Source organism: Octodon degus, unplaced genomic scaffold (assembly GCF_000260255.1).
Source record: "Octodon degus isolate 3935 unplaced genomic scaffold, OctDeg1.0 scaffold00129, whole genome shotgun sequence".
Classification (NCBI taxonomy): Eukaryota; Metazoa; Chordata; class Mammalia; order Rodentia; family Octodontidae; genus Octodon; species Octodon degus.
This window is the reverse complement of record NW_004524705.1, coordinates 1,130,258-1,147,882: the sequence shown is the minus strand read 5'-3', so window position 1 is coordinate 1,147,882 and position 17,625 is coordinate 1,130,258. Positions and strand designations below refer to the sequence as shown.

Here is a 17,625-nt window from a genome sequence, read left to right as displayed (position 1 = left end):
AAAAAAAAAAAAAAAAAAGAAAGAAAAAGACAAAGTAGAAAGTTCAGTAGATGAACTCAACAGTGATGACTAGAGAGGGGAACCAAGACGAATGAGAAAATCAATCAGAAATTGCCCAACCTAGGAAACAGGTGAAACAGACTAAAATAAATTAACTGAGTCTCAAAGGCTTACAGCACTATGAAAAAATCTAACTTTCTATTACCAGAGCCTTGGAAAGAGAAAAGAAGCAGGCTGAAAATTAATAATGAATAAAATATTCACAAATTCAGCAAGAAACAAAACCTACAGATTCCAGAAGCTGAGTGAAGTCCAAACAGGACTGTCAAAGAAATCTATGCAGAGATATATTAAAATTCTGAAAAGTGAAGGTGAAGATAAACTTGTGAAAGCAGCAAGAGAGAAATCACGCATCTGCTAGGAGGGACGCAGGGTTCCTCTTCGGAAATCACCAAGGTAGGAAGAAGGGAGCAATCGTTCTCAAGACCCAAAAGAAAAGAACTGTGAACCTAGAATCCCACACGGGAAACAGTATTTCGGGTGCTGGGAAACAAAGGGAATCTGTCACATGCTCCCTGCTCTGAAAGGAAAGCAGAAAGGTAATCAGAAGAGAACAGGAAGCAGCCTGGGACCTCGGGAGAGCAGGAAGCCGTTACTGCTGCGCTGAGCCACTCCTCATTCTAAGAAGTGAATCTTCTATTTAATGACCCTGCTGAATTCTTATTATTTCTAATAATCTGTCACTTGTCCTGGACCTTCCATGTAGGCCATACAGTGCATAAATCATGCCAGCTTTAGAATTTTTAATCTAGTCTTTAAATATTTACTACCGGGGTGGGGAAATGGCTCAGTAGAATAAGCGCTTCCCCGGCAAGTGCAAGGGCCTGAGTTCAAATCCTCAGTTCTGCCAAAAATAAATAAATAACTAAATATTTATTACCTTTCAGTTGTGCTATTTAAAAATATTCTTCAGTGCTCGCTTTGGCAGCACATATACTAAAAATATTCTTCAAGGCAGTATCAGATCAGCATTAGGTAATAAGAACATGCATGTGCAATAACTGACAAGTAACACAGTTACGAGGGGGCCAGGGAGATAGCTCAGTAGAGTAAGTGCTTGCCTAGCAAGCCCAAGGGCCTGAGTTCAATCCCTGGTTCCACAAAAAAAAAAAAAGATACCACAATTACTAATTTTATGTAGGTAATATATTAGGAGTTTAAGCCCCTTCTTGGGCCATTATAAACACAATAGAGATTGGAAAGAGGATGAGAAAACACACATACATACACAGACTATACACAAACAGATAAAACTAAGCAGTGTCCCAGAATACCTTGCTGTGCGCAGACACTTTAGTTCCAGCGCCCACTTCAGGTATTTCCAGTGTTCCAGGTTCTGTGACACGCAGCCTGAAAAGCACTGCTCTAAGTCACCCGGACTCCAACCCGCACCGCGCACACACACGCGCGCGCCCCACCCTGCAGGCCCACATCCAGTTAGGAGCTTGCTGGTGCCAGGGAGCATCTCAACCGTCTACACTGCAGGAGAAGCCCACCCGCAGCCTGAGGACGAAAGTGATGTGCCTGTGACAAGTGAAATCAAACCCCCTGGGCTGTGTGTGGCCGGGGTAGGGGGAGCGCCGAGCTCCCTGCACACAGCCAGCGCTGCCCTCTCTGGGCTGGGGGTCACGGGAAGGAGATCCCCACCCTCGTCTCAACTCCGCTGCTGCCGTAGGAAAGTCAGGTCCGCAGTGAGCAGCGACCCCTGGGGGGAGGAGCACCGACTAGCAGAGGCGTGCGCATCATTCTTCACGCCACGGCAGTTCATCGGTATTTTACTAACGCTACACACTTGCCTAACTTCATTCTTCAAATGGTTTTATTTTTGTAAAAAATACAAAGATATAAACTGATACACCATCTCTCAGGTTTATAAATATTCAAGTCACATAATAGAAGTACTATAAATCAAAATAGGTAGCAAGTTAGCAAACACCACTCTTCTTTGGAATATTCCTTTTACTTGTGCAAGCACATTTTACCTCTGTAATTCTTAAATTACAATTTGACAAACGTAAAAGAAAAAATGTCTTAAAATAATAAACACCTGTCAAATGAGATAGCAAGCCAAACCTCAGAAATAGCAAAACAAACCGTGCAGCGCCAGCAGCGGCGCGCAGGGCTGGCCCCTCCACCCTGCCTCCGGCAGCGGGCTACTCACGACAGTGAGCACACGCTGCAGCCACACAGCCCGGAACCCTCACCTCTCGCAGCTCACCACCCCACAAACTGCAGGTGTGACCAGAGAGCCAGGGCGGAAATGTGAGGTCGCACGTGACGCAGCACTGCTCCGCGGAAGGCTCGTTTGCCATCTGTGGAAGAGGGCCTTGAGGCCACAGCCCAAGCAAAATACATCAGACGCTGCTTACACAGCCTACACAGCTCTTACCTGAGAAACCTGAGCTACAAATAACTTAGAGCAAGCTAAAAGATAACAGGAAGCAGGGAGGTGGCGCTCCTGCAAATGGGAAGGGACCAAGAGAGGGAGGAAGCAGCAAGGGACAGGGGACACAAAAAGAATGGACTCTCATGTACACCTCCAGCTCCTTACAGCGAACGCAATCACTATGTGCTGCAGACATGGACTATATTTTTTTTTTTAAATGAAGAAGAGGAAAACAACAGACAATGAACTAAACAAACTAAAAAACTAAGTCCACTTCAAACAAAAATTTCAGGACTCTGACCTTCACAGCCACCACCACCCAGCACTTCTCACTCGCCAGCTCCTGATCCCAAAGACTCATGCTGAAATAACCGAGCACAAGCACAAGGAACTGAGCTCATCAGTCTGCCCAGAACAGCCTGGAACACTGCTGCCACTAAGTGGGGACACCGAGAAGTACAGGCCACTAACAACATTTCCTAGCGTTAGTCAAGTTCATGAGTAAAATCTCCGTTGCTCTCATATTTTAAAAAGACTCACTGTTTCAACTAACTCTAAACTCAAATAAGGACATCAGAAGGCTGGAGTCTAGGCACGCCAGTCCCACTAGGGGACAAAGGCTGACAACCGCAAATGCCCAGTATTACTCCACTTTGCCCTAAAGCTCGGCTCAGTGCTCACCACCACAACCTCAAGCACCCCCGCAGCACCACAAAGGGAGCAGCCTTTCCTACATAAATTAGTAAGAGAAGAAACAAAGTTAGAGTGTCGCAGTGGTATCTGTTAGCAAGAACACAGCCACGTGGTACCAGTGCTCTGCGTAAGGTGTTAGCAGAGGTTCACGACAGACCTCAGCCACACTGTGCGGCACTCTGTGGACAACACGCTGCTCTTTCACACTCTGAGCACACACCTGTCAAATGGCTCTCTTCCCGTCGCTAGGAGTCACGTTTCCCTGAGGTCTGCAGCTTGGGCCTCTGTCCCGGAGCTGAGGCTGACTCACTGACACACTACTCCAAAGGGCTGGTGGCCAGGGGGTCACTGCTGCCCTTGGGGTGGCTTCCACACGTGCTTTACAAATGGTGTCAAGGGGCCAATGAAATAGCTCAGTGGACTAAGTACTTGCTTAGGCAAGCGCAGAGAACGGGGTTCGATCCCCAGCACCACATGCTGCACCCCAGGCGTGCTGCACCAGCCACTGAGACCAGGCATGGCGGCGCATGCCCAGGATCCCAGCGCTGGGGAGGCTGAGACAGGAGGATCACTAGGCCAGAGCTGCATTATGAGAGCCTGTACCAAATACATTAAAAATAATAATGACAGTGTCAAGGGTCAGGGCTGGGTTTTAATGAATGTTATGCAGTGTCAGTAAATAGTCAATAGTGTAAAAAAAAAAAAAAAAAAGAAAGAAAAAAAAAAGGACTCACACTCTTCATTTTATCACCTGCACATCTGTCAACTGTCCTGGGTAATTTAGAAAGACCTTGTCTCAAAAAAAAAAATTAAATTAATAATAACAATAATAATAATAATCAGGGGCTACGGCTTGGTGGTGCACACGGTGAATGAGGCCCTGCGGGTCGGCCGGGTCCTGCTCTGCTCCCGGCTCCTGGAGCCCCTGCTCTTCTACCTCTCCGCTGCTGTCGCTGCTCTGCATCTTTCTCCCAGTCCTGTCTACTGGCATCCTTCAGCAGCCTCCAAACTTCACTTTGTCTTTGTTTTCTTTTTAGTGGCACTGAGAACTGAACCCAGAGACTTGTGCATACCTCTAAGCTATGTCCCAAGTCTGTTTTGTTGGGCTTTTTTTGAGACGAGGTCTCCTTAAATTACCCAGGCCAGTTTACAGATGTAAGAATGAGACACCACATCCAGCTTCCTTCATCTTATGCTTTTTGCCTTATATTCTTTTTATTATTTATTTATTTTTGTATTTTAGGGAAGGGTCTACAGGGTGTTCAGGGTCTCACTATTAGATCAGACTCTAGTGATCCACCTATTTACAGCCTCCCAAGAGCTGCGATTATAGGCGCACACCACCATGTCCAGCCTCAATTGCCATCTCTCGGGGGAAGGGCCAGCACAGCAGGCCCAGGGATCGAACCCCGGCCCCTGCACCTGCTTGTAGGCACTTTAATCCACTGAGCTATTTGGCTGGCCTTTGACATATATTCTTATATCTTGTAGGAAATATTTTTTTTTTGCCCCATCCATGCAGCAGATTCCCCTCCTTGTTCTCCGGGCCCAGAACCTGGCTGCCCCTGCAGAAGGAGCCCTGGCCCTGCCCTAGGTCCCCGCTGCCCACCCTCAGTTCTCAGCTCCATGCATCTCCTTCGTTCCCAGATCATGCACCTCAGAGCTCAGAGTGTCCAAGGTCACCTCCCTGAGAGCCTGCAGTCTCTGCCAGCGCCCGGACACTCCCACTTTCCTGAACACAAATTCAGTATCAGCCACTGTGTTCACCTTCCTTGCCTCAGAATCTGTTCCTCTGAAAAGCAGTAATGTTAATGTCAGTCACATTAACATACAACATCTTTAAGCTACAGTGATGTCAACTGTGGTTCCCGTAGGGCTCGATGCCACTGCTTTCCACTGCTCTCTCTCTGGTCTACAACAAACGCAAGGCAGCAAGCATCTGACGGATCCCATAGAGCCTAGGCTGGAATCTTACAAGGCATTTCTCACAAATACAAAAGCGGCGGCTCAGAAAAATGAAGGGTTTGTCACTACTTGGAAATAATCAGCTTACTACCATCTTTGGCTAGCAGTGTGTCTAAATTACAACGAGGGGCCAGGGAGATGGCTCAGTAGAATAAGTGCTTGCCTGGCAAGCACAAGGGCCTGAGTTCAGTCCCCGGTTCTACCAAAAAAAAAAAAAAAAAAAAAAAAAAAAAAAAAAGCAAAAACAAACACATCCCTAAATTACAACAGGATACAAAGTAAATAAGTGGTACCCTAAGAAATAATAAGCTTTAAATTGCAATTCACAGACTATAAAATCCTTTGGAGACCTCTTGTGGCTACAAAAAAAGAGACACCCTCAGCCAGGAGGATACTCCAGAATCCCACAGCATCCTTCCTCCTTTCCTCACACAGTTTAAGTACATGATGTCTTCCTGGAAGACGTCACACTGGCTCACACTACAAGGATCCAGCACTCCATGTGTACAGCAGCACAGTTCATTACAGCTAAGCCTTGGAGACAGCTGATGGGGCCATCGAAGGATGATGGACACAGAAGATGCATCCTTTATACACACGGTGGACCCTACTGTGTCATAAAGAACAGTAAGCTTCACTTGAGACAATAAAGTGGAATAAATCGGACACACGAAGTCAGGTATCATATGGTTTCTTACATGAGAAATGCAAAGTATAAAGAGCAGAATAAAACATGGATGACAGGAAACAGGGAGCCAGACTTCGTGGAGATCTGGGAGGTGGGGATGGAGACAGATGGGAAGGAGGGAGGGGAAGTAAAAAACAAGATACTGTTAATTATATATCAACATATACTGACAAGGTAATTCCCTTAAAAATGTATAATCTTCAATATTAATAAAATATCAGCCCAAACTTCTGATTTTACCTTGAGTCTTACTGCAGGAAAGAAAAGGGAACTGGAAGAAGGGCTGAACACCTTGAGCCGTAAGAAAGAACATAACGCTAGAGGCTGGTTACAACAGACAAGAAAATAGCACCAAAGACCATCCCAGGGGGCTGGAAATAACCCAAGTAACACCACACCTTTCCGGCCAGGCAGGAAGAGCAGAGTAGAGTACGAGGCCCAGTGTATGTGCTAGGGGAGAACTATCAGAACAAAGAGAGGGAAGAACACCAGAGGCAGTGAAACCTGGCCTTCCCAAGGCCGAAGACTGAAGCTAGGCCCAAATATCTCACCATACTCTTAAGTCAGAATGAATCAAAGATCTAGATATTAAAACAGAAATGATCTGCGGGAAGACAGAATAGGTAAAACTTTGGAAGACACAGGTGGAGGCAAAAACTATGAAAAAAAAATCCCATTGCAAGGGGAAATACTATTTTTAAAAAATCACCAACTGGAATCATATCTAATTTAAAAACTTCACAGCAAAAGAAAGCACCATCAGAGTAAAGAGACAACTCACAGAATGGGAAAAATTTTGCCAATTACTCCTCAAGTAACAGACTAACAGAATATATTTTTTAAAAACTCCAAAAAACTAGTAGACACCCCAAATTTAAAAATCCAACCCCCTAAAAAAGACATCAGAAATGAATACATACTTCCCAGATGAAGAAGTAGAACTAGCAAATAAAGGGGTCCTGCTCATTGGCTCAGTTGTTTAAGTGCCTGCTTAAGCAAAGCAGGCAGGCTCAGGAGTCTTTGGTTCAACCCCAGATCCTGATGCCTTATCAGACCTGCCTGTAAGGCATCCTGAGTGGACCAAAACAAAATCCTTCTGAACTTTTGGGGCCGGCCAAATAGCTCAGCAGATTAAAGCACCTGCAAGTAGGCGCAGGCGCTGAGGGTTTGATTCCTGGCCTGCCGTGCCGGCCCCGCCCCCAGGGCACACTGAGATGCAATTGAGACTGGCGTGCCTGTAATCCCAGTTCTTTGGAGGCTGTAAACAGGCGGATCACTGGAGTCTGATCTAATAGTGAGACCCTGAACACCCTGTAGACCCATCTCTAAAATACACAAAAAAGAAAAAAAAAAATTGTCACATTTAAGTATGAAAGAGAAGGGCAAAACAAAATGTTTTACACAGAATTCAAGATCTGGCCAGCAAAGACGATTTAAATGATCACCCAGTGTTGGCAAGGGTTCAGAGAGTCCCTCTGTGTCATCCTGCAGAAGCACAAATAGGTACTAGCAATCTTAACAAGTACGAGCTTTGAAAGCAGTGGCTACAACTCTGACTCAGAAAAGCCACTTCCAGAAACTCACCCCAGGAAACAAGGGCCCACACAGCTTTCTCTGCATAGGTGTTTGCCATGGCAGTATCCATCACCCTGAAGCAATAACCACAGCCTAACAGGAGGGGACGGGTAAGTCACGGCCCACTCACGGCCGAGCGCTCTGCAGCCCTCACACCTCAAAGAGCACCGCTGAAACCCCAGCACACCAGAACTGGCTCCAAAGCAATCCACCAACAGAGCGGGGAGGGCAGGCAAAATGAACCTGGCTCCAACCAAGAGTCGCAAAGCTGCCCGATGGGTGCAGGAGGTCCACTGTCCCACTCCAAATAATGCTGTAGTGTGTTTGAAATTTTGCACAGTACACTAAGATAACACACAAGAAGACTGTCAGCTAACAAACAGGATACCAGGCAGGGTGCGTGATGATGATACAGAGGCAGCCTAGGCTACTCTGTGACTTAGCGAGACCCTGTTTCAAAATAAAAGCAGTCAGGGCTGGTGAGATGGCTCAGTGGTCTAAAGCACCTACTTAGAACAAGCTTAGCAAAAAAGCACAGGGACCACGGTTCAATCCCCCAGCACCACATGCCAGCCAGCCCCGCCCCCTCGTGGGCTGAGCTGGCCACACACACACATAAATAAAAATTTAAAAAAATACTAAAAATAAATAAATAAATAAAAGCAGTCGCAAGGACTGAGTAGGTAACACAGTGAGAAGGCCCCGAGGTCACCGGGACGGGGATACCAAAGTGAATTTCCATGTTTGTAAGTGCAAGTGATGCATGCATCCAGAAAGAATACATTGAAACGCAGTTATCTCTGGCTTGCGGGACTTAGCTAGCTTACTTCGTTTTGTAACTCCTAACTTCTTCTAAATGAGCATATTCTAGGCATATGCCAAGCAAATTATAAAAGCTAGTCTGATACAAGTAGAATTCAAGTAGACATGAACCCTCTAAAGCAGTGATGGCGAACTGTGTAGAGAAGAGCACCTCAACTACAACCCAAAACCCAATTACTGCAGATGCCAACAACACAAATAAACCTGCGTGCTGAGGTCTGACTTCAGGAAAGAAGCTCACACATTAACAACATGTGTGCCCAGAGCTCCAAGGACACAGCAGCATGGGCACCTCCACCCAAGGGTCAGTCTGACTCCCCGGCTGAGCAAAGGGCCCGGCCACTCTGGGGGCCACCTTCTGTGAGCCCCTCCAAGCCCACAGCCTGCAGCTCCGTGCCGCCCCTGCAGATGGATGCACCCATCCTCTCATCCCCAGGAGGCCTCAGGACACTGAATCCAGGCCACGTGCGCTGGCGTGCTGGGGACACACGTCGCGGCCAGTCCTCCCTCGGTGTGCCCAGCACACAGCTCCCTCAAGGCCAGTACAAACGGCTGCTGCACTGTTTCCAAGAGAACCATATAGCACAAGAAAGACATTTCCAAAATTATACAAATGAACAAAGTACAGATTACACACAAAATACATAATATCAGTAAGGACAGAGATCTCTTTAAAAAGATCAATTTTTCCCGTAATCCCAGTACTCAGGAGTCTGAGGCAGGAGGATCACCATGATGCAGGGCCAGCCTGGACTACACAGCCAGTTCAAGACCAGCCTCAACTACACAGTGAAACCCTGTTTCAAAAGACCAAATAGAATAAAAACATCAACTTCTATATAGTCCTACTTCAGAATCACGGTAATGGGGCTGGCAAGATAGCTCAGCGGACTAAAAGCCTGCCAGGGTTCAATACCCGGGCCTGCATGCCACGCAGGCCCCACCCCCGCGCTGAGCCAGTGACCGAGTCCGCGCCTGGTGCCACATGCTTGTAATCCTAGCGCTGGGGAGGCTGAAAACAGGAGAATCACTAAGGGTCTGAGCTGTGTAGTGAGAACCTGTACCAAATACATAAACGAACAATCATAGTAATGGCCAACTTTCTTTTTAAAAATTTCCAGTGTAACTGCTGAGATATAGCTTTGTAGAAAACCTGCGAGAGACATGCTGCAGCACCGGCCTCCGGGCGGGTGGGCGGCCACTTACCCCGCTGCGGCAGCTCGGCGCACGAGTGCCTCCGTGGGCTCCGACAGGCGCCTGGGGAGCAGCAGCTCAGCAGGCTGCAGGCTGCACAGCCGCGTCTCCAGCTCCTGGCGGGGCTCCATGTCCCGAAAGCAGTCCAGCAGCACCTCCCCGGTGGCAGGCTGCACAGCCTGGGCACAAACACAAGCACAGGGTCACAAGAGCCGCAGCCCCGGGCACACCCCACCGTGCCCGGCCCTCCCGCACCTGACTCACAAGATTCGAGAGGCCCAGCCCCCACGCCCCCTGCATTCTGGACCCACTGCACTGATGGGGTGACTAAGACAGCCAGCTCCTGAAGCACAAAAACCCTGCCACCTCCTGTGGGGCTGCCCCAAGCATCGACTCAGAAAATCAACCCTGTAGCTGTAAACTGCAAGGCCCAGGACAGTGGCTGGGTCACACAGCCAGTACCTGACTCGGAGCTCCAAGCTCACCACCAAGCCATCACCAAAGCCATCTCCCACCCATGGAGAACTTATATGTACAAAGCATTTGTGCAAAAAACAAAATGAAATATAACAAACTTAGAATGAACCCCAAATGGACAGTCTTTCAAGGGAAGTAAATTGACAACTGACAATGGCCCACTGCCACCTCCAGCCAAGAAGAGCAAACAAGCTTCTAACAGTTGATATATTATGTCAATTCAAGAATTTCAACTAAGGGACTCAACCTGGGACCAGATTCCTCACTTGTAAACACCCTTGTCACGAAAGAGGAGGGCAGGGAGATGTGTCAGTACTATGCCCAGCCTGGGGGATCCTGCTTACGATATGAGGGAGGAAAAGAGACTCGCTCTCACCCTGTGCTCCTGCTGCTTTTACTGTCATCTGCCACCTTGAACTGTTGCCCCTCAGCATGCCACCCTGCTCTGGGGCCAGCTGATTATGCACTGAAACCTCCATGACTGTGAGCCAAAAAAACCCTTCCTTCCCTTATTTTGGGTGTCCAGTATTTGGGCTGAGAAGCACAGAAAAGTAACTAAGGCAGAGCTCAAAGTTTGCAAACAGTGAGAAAAGTCACCCAAGCAAGTCCCGGTAACAGCCAGTCACAGCCCCTGTGCCATGGGGACTAAAAGCTGCCTGCCTGCTGCCCTGGCCACACTCTCCACTGCAGAGGGTGGGTGCACAGGACACATTCACCAAGAGGTAAGTGTCACCCTTTGCGCCATGCTGTGCCCATGCCTGGAGCCCAGCGGCACCAGCTGGTCCCAAGGGCAGCACAGCAAGGACCACAGAACACACCCCACCTGCCCAAAGCTCAGCAGGGCCCACCCTGTTCTATGCTGCGACTGGGGCAGGCATGAGGAGACCTGCAAAGTTCACCACAGCATTCCTGTCAGTTGACACCAGTGCAGAGAGGTGCACAGCCAAGACACTAAGATGCCATAGGACAGAGTGACGACAGGCCCACAACATGGGACAAGAGTTCTCCCAAAGCAGCAGAGCTCAAAGCACACTGGCAGCAAGCTTCAGGGAAGCTATCATCTTCCACGTCTGGATCACTGTTAACAGCCCCTGCGGTCCCGGGAAGAGACACGCAGGGCTTACAGGCTGCAGGCAGCTGCAGTTCCTCACTATGCCACCCTGTACATGTCTGCTTCATGCATTTTTCTACTGGATATTTCATGTTTTGAAAATCCCAAGCCAGGGAGATAGCTCAGTGGCACAGCACCTGCCTGGCAAGCACAAGGTCCAGAGTTCAATTCCCAGTGCCCCCAAAAAAGCCCTTTATTTGTAGCTTGAGGAACTTCCTAAATTCCAGCCCCGGGATGACCACAGCTGTGGGTCGGGTACGTTAAGACACACACATGCCCCAATCCACAACCAAGCCTCTATAAAAATCACCTGCAGATGCTCAAATAGCAGCCGGTCAGCCAGCCAAGTTCTCTGTTGCTGTATTCACTAGAGAAATAGTCTGTGTCATTCTACCTTCAACATCTGCTACACTGTGACAGAAAAGACTGATCATAGGCTTAAAATTTTAAAAGCTATTACAGTAAAAGGTGCACTAACTCCCCTCAAAATCACCTCCCTTGCTGTGCACACTCTCATCCCATCATCCCCACCACCTGCCACAACAGCTCTGGAGACCTCTTTCCCGAGTGTCCTTCTGAGGGGCGTCAGTCTGGAACGCTGCTCCCGAGCACTGTCTAGTGGAAAGGAAGCTCATGACAACATGACTCTTGGTCTTCAACCACATTAGTCACCAGACCTGGCCCCAGGTGAGCCCTGGCTCTTCCCAAAATGACCACGGAAGGAAAACATTTTAAATCTAATCAGGACACCGAGGCAGCTGGGACGGCACAACTAAAGAACCTCAGGAAAGAGCATCGCGAGCCAGCACACGCTGGAGCAGCGGCAGCTCTGGGAGGGCGTATGTGCGCCAGTTCTGGGAGGACACACACACTCCACAAAGGCCAAGGCAGCCAGAGCTCTGCAGGCTAGGGACACAGGAAGGGAACGGGCGGGTGGGGCAGGGGCCTTCATTAACACCCTCTCTGATGTTAGGAAAGCAGAGAGTGGTCTACTTAATAGCACAGGGAGCATACGCACCCTGGAGGCCCCACGATGTCCAGGCGCTGAGCAGAGTCCAAGCAAGCTCACAGTGGGCCGATCTACCCAGAGGCACCGGAAGGAAAATCACTTAGGCTACGTAAATATTCCTACTATTAACTTAGCATGACACATTCTACTGTCCAACTGCGATTTCCCCTTAATTTTCTCTCGCTCCAAATCTATGCAGGATTCATCCCACAACCATTCATATTCATGTTCAGACCCTGAAAAGGAATCTGTGACGTCCTTGCTGCTCATACGTGCCTTCGCCCGGCGCTTCCTTCTACAGCCTGTGCCACATCCACACTCGTGACTGGTACCGAGTCCATCTTCAATCCTAAAATCCTAGCGCTCACAAACCAGAACAACAACGAATGGTGGATTTTGCCATAGCCTGGCGAGCCAAGCAGTGATGGGAGAAAACAGAACCAATGACTTAACACACAACATCACAGGAGAAATGTTTTCCAGGCAGTCACCTGAGGGCACGCGACACTGCACAGCACATGTCACCAGACAGCCTTGTATGAGCCACTCCTGAGCCCTCCATGGACACCTACTGTGTGCTTTTCATCTGCAAAGTGCTTACCACAAGGCCAATGAAAGCGCTGCCCTTTTTCTTGTCCTTGACGCCTTCCAGGTCTTCACAGACACACAAGAGACACCCAGTGGAAGTATCAGCCATCGTCTCATCCACACTGGTGGCGTCATCCAGCCTGACGAGCGGGTTCACATGTTCCCACGATTAAGGACAACAGCACCACGCACGTCCCCCTAATGCTACTCTGCTCTACGCTATGCTTCATCTGCCGGGGACTTCCCCCAGTGCTTGCTGCACCAACTCCAGTGGCCAAAGGCTGGAGCCGTCTCATCCCTGAGCTGTGTGGAGCAGGACGACAGGCAGCAACTGTGTTCCTACTTCTGAAACACCCCCCAGCTCCCTGAACCCTGTGGAAGCCCCAGGACTGACCCACTTCCCTATTCCAACGATGCTGATCACACTTGACCTTCCCATGCCTACTAACTCCACAAGTCAAAGCACAAATACACGAAAACAGGGTACATTAATTTCTTCCTTTAAAGTGCCTAACGCTCCCTAACAAGAGAATTTGCCTAAAACATAAAACACACACATGTACATACATGTGTGCAAACATGTATGCTGTGCATAAAACAGTCAGAGTCTGGAGGATCCACGCTGCCTCGAGCAGGTGAGGGTGGGTCTGAACAGTCAGGAGCCCCAAGCAGCCCAGGCAGCAGGGGATGGTGGGGGTTCAGACACAGGCTCCACACAAGAAGCTCACGCTCAGCCAAAGGCCAAAGCGGACGCCCAGCTGCTCAGCTTCACCCCGCACAGGCTGTCTGCAGCTTGGGGCCTACCCATACCCAGCTGGCGGAGCTACCAGGACAAAGCAACCTCCGGATGTGTGCAGAAGCTAGCAGGCCCCTAACAAGCAATTCTCTGCAACAGCAGGAGCGTTACTGTCACACAGGGTCGTGTAAGGTCTTTTTTCAGGGCTTTCTTTTATAATAGCAGTCCTGACCACACCCTATAATAAACATGTTTAAACGTGTTCTTGCCTCATTTTATATATAATTATTTGGCTTAAACAAAGAATTTTGTATCATTGATTTCGTGATTCTCTTGCCTTGTTTCTCACCCTGCAGATGGCCACACTTCAGAACACAGTCAACATGGTGCGCAGTGAGCAGGCTTCACCACCCCTACTCACCAAAAGTGAGTTCTCACAAAGCTGACAGTGAACGAAGAAGGCCTAGCGTGGCACTGCGGGAGCACGCAACTGCATGTGCTGTTCTGGCTTTCACGTCCCTCTTCACTGCCCTCAGCATTCGCCACAGCCCCAGTGGGCTGCGGGAAGATGTCTTTCAGATCAGCCACCAAGGGCAGTCGCTTCTTAGCCTCACCCTCACCTCACACCTTAGGTACAACAGCCTGTTCTCCTTCGGCAACTGACAAACGCTCACTCTGGTAAAGTAACCATGCAGTCTTACACAGCCAGAAGGTTCCCACTCAAAGAACAACATCTTTGAAAACCTATCATCCTAAAACACGGCCCCTGTCACATGGAAGAGAAAAACTCCATTCAAGAAGGATATCTTCCCCGATGAGTGTGGACTTCGTGTACAGAGCAGTCAACTTCCGAGCAAACACAGAGCCTCTGCTGTCACCAGCTGCCTTCAGAGCCGCCGTTTCCATCTGCTTCACAACCCCCACCTTCAATAGGGTAAGAGAGACCTGGTATGAATTGGAAGCAAAAGTCATTCTATACCTCACTTCCAAATGTCTAAGGGTTGACTCCAAAACATCCACAAGGTCAGACCATGAGCACCACATGAAGGGGCGACCACAGGCAGACCACCAAGGAGCTCTGTAAATACTCCACCCCAAACACCCAACACAACTTCTGTTTGACTGTTACTGCGTGCACTACGGAGCTACTGAGCTACTCCCCTAGTCCTTTGTTTTTAATTTTGACACAAGTGCTTACCAGGTCACTAAGCTATCCAGGCTGAGCTCTAATCTATAATGCTCCTGCCTCAGCCTCCCAGAGTGCTATATTGCAGGCCTAACAAAATGCTTTTAAAAGTCATGATACAGGGCTGGGGAGACAGCTCACTGGTCTAAGCACCTGCCTGGCAAGTACAAGAACGCAGGTTTGATCCCTTGTACTGCATGCCATGCCAGCCCCGGGACCCCAGGTTCCTCACGTTGGCCACCAAAAACAGATGTGGTGGTACACACCTATACTCTCAGTGCTAGGGAGGCTGAGATAGGAGGATCACTACGAGTCTGAGCTGTAGCAAGACCCTACACCAAATAAATAAAAATTTCTTTTAAAAATAGATAAATAAAAGCCATTATACAATGCTAGTAATTATGACATTTTCATTTCTCCAAAATGCCAAGTCCTAAAACCAATCCAAGGCTGCCTCCTGGCTCAGAAGGCCCACTTCACTGCCTGGCTGAGTTCCAGGTCCATCCCCACAGTGGAGAGCCCAAGCTGACCTTGTAGCCCTTTGCCACGAGGCGGCGCACGTGCACGAAGAGCCTGTGTGTGGGGATGCTGGCCGTCATGAAGCTGTGGTCCAGGTGGCAGTAGATGTTCAGCTCCCTGGCCGCAATCTGGCAATTCCAAAGGAAGCAGCGGTTATTTCTCGGGATTCTTTGTGTAGGTTCACTTTGTCCAAAAACCTTCAGCATGAGCACTTAGGACCTCTGCACTGTTCTAAAGGACACAGAGCTTCAGCACACTCCCACACCTGCACACCAGGACACCTGCGTGACTGTTCATGCACAACCGTACCACCTTTGCCTCTAGGGCACAGGGGCCATGGATGGGTCATGGACTACAGGGGCATGGGTGGGACATGGACTACAGCCCCTCCATGAATGTGGTACAGGACATTCTGTGCACAGCAGCCCCCGGTATCACCTGCTCTGGGCAGGTTATGTGGCCTGGCGTGGCACCAACATCTGTGTCTCTAGGTGCCTCAGAACACTGTTGGGAGGGCTGGCCAAATAGTTCAGTGGATTAATGCACCTGAAAGCAGGTGCAGGGGCTGGAGGCTAGATCCCTGGACCTGCCATGATGGCCCCGCCCCCAGGCACACTGAGATGGCAATGGAGACTGGGCGTGGTGGTGCCTGCCTGTAATCCCAGCTCTTGGGAGGCTGTAATACCAACAGGCAGACCACTACAAGTCTGATCTAGTAGTGAGACCCTGAACACCCTGTAGACCCTTCCCTAAAATTAAAAAAAAAAAAAAAAAGAACCACTGTTGGGTCTTCCTCTACCTGCATCCTGAAACACGCCCAGGCTCAGTGCTGCCTGCACCTGCCAACCACAGGGTGACGGGATCCAGGGTAACAATCCACTGCGCAAATAAGTGACAACAAGAAGAGCCACAGAGAGGAGGAGTCCAGGGGACATAGGAAGCTGATGTGTGAGGAAGAGACGCCCAGGGCCGGTTCTAGCTAAGGATGCAGGACTAGGAGACGTGCAGAGAAAGGGTCATGCCCAACCCAGTTCCCTCCAAGGCCTGCACCTTGGGACAGTGCCCACCCGAGCCTCAGCACTCAGCCGTCAGGCAGGGCCGGGGTCCCCACTGTGGCTGGACCTGGGCTCACTTCTCACCTGCATATCCCCCCCAGGATGCCAAGAGCACACCATCCCTGGCGCCTCAGGACACAGCACCTGGAGCCTAACTCGAAGCAGCAGAAGGCAGCAGCTCAGAAAACACACCCTCCTGCCTCCACGCTCAGGGACAGGGAGAAGCAAGGAGAGTAAGACCTCACGACCACTCTGTGGGCAATGGGGCTACGCTGCAGACTGGTCACCGCCCTCCACGACAGCCAGCACAGGCTGTCTGGAGCTCTGGCTCTGAGCGTGTCCCATCACCAGTCCAAGCCCTCGTCAGCCATCGACGCCTCCACCTTGGACACCCAGCTGGAGGAGGAGTGCAGCACAAGGGACCACACTGTACTCTGACGCTTCGGACACCTCCGGAAACAGGTGACTTGTGCACTCTTCCCCGGGCCTAAGCTGTCGTGCCATGGAAACGCATGAGTCAGGAGGACCTGCACACGCTCAGCCTCCCCTCACTGAGCCTTCACTAGCAAACACAACCCACCAGCAAGACTGTGGCTCCTTCACTAATCAGAGCACCCAATCAGCTCTCTGGGGGCTTTGGGGGTGCTGGCACCGGCGGCTGAACTCAGGGCCTTCACACTAAGCTACACACAAGCCCTTCGTTTTGAGATAAGGTCTCACTAAGCTGCTAAATGGTCAGGGTTGGGCTCAAGCCTGAGATCCTCCGGTTTCAGCCTCTGAAAATGCTGGGGTCACAGCCACTGCACCCCAGAGAAAAAGCACTAATTTCAATAATCTCCTCTCCTTCCCTACAAGTCTAGCTCCCACCCAGATTTTCTGGTGTTTATTTTCAGTTTTTGCTTTAAATGGCAGTATTAGTAAAAGGGAGGGACCAAATCAGCCTTTTCACAAAGGCAATGAAACAAGAACACTGAAAAATATCTAAGACGAGGGAAAAACCAAGAAACAGTGCTTGGAAAAGCAACTCACCTCTGCGTCCTCCCCAAAGAACCTGTACTTGTACCCGCATTCCACACACAAAATCGCATCCGGGTGCTGCCGCTTCACCTCCATGTACTGCAGCTCCAGCGGTGTGTAGACACTCTTGGAGCGCCTGCTGGTCACCTTAGCATCAGGACTCCCAGGTGACAGCTCAAGTTCGCTGTGCTGGTAATCAAAAAGACTTAAGTAATTTTAAAAGTACTAACTGTACCCCAAGTTCCCAGAGAACAGAATCACAAAGCAGCAAAAAGCAAATCCTGGTGAATGGTTACACAGCCACTGCAGGGCTCCCGCAGGTTATCTGAGGGGTGGGATTTCCCAGAGTAAAAGCTGAAAACAGTCACCAGCCAAAATAAACTAGTGAAGTAAAATTTGAAAGTACAACTATTTTAACATTTTATAAGCTTCTTTTTAAATTGGCTTCATTAAATCTATTATTAACACTTCCTGAGTTAATGCTGCTGCCTGCTGGCGTGTGATGCACATGACGGCTGGGCACGAACACGGGCGAGGTCGCCGT

At 49.5% G+C, this 17,625-nt stretch overlaps 1 protein-coding gene across 1 annotated transcript in view; it reads right to left on the bottom strand.

The window, feature by feature from the left end:
• The window catches only part of Msh3 (mutS homolog 3), a 132,026-nt gene that overhangs the window by 109,428 nt on the left and 4,973 nt on the right, over positions 1-17,625 (bottom strand). Inside the window, exons 3-7 of the mRNA XM_012516845.2 lie at positions 17,094-17,270; positions 15,021-15,137; positions 14,111-14,228; positions 12,582-12,727; positions 9,396-9,562 (exon numbers count right to left, since the gene is read on the bottom strand). Of these exons, the coding sequence (XP_012372299.1) occupies positions 9,396-9,562; positions 12,582-12,727; positions 14,111-14,228; positions 15,021-15,137; positions 17,094-17,270 (725 nt within the window). The remainder of the gene's footprint in view (positions 1-9,395; positions 9,563-12,581; positions 12,728-14,110; positions 14,229-15,020; positions 15,138-17,093; positions 17,271-17,625) is intronic.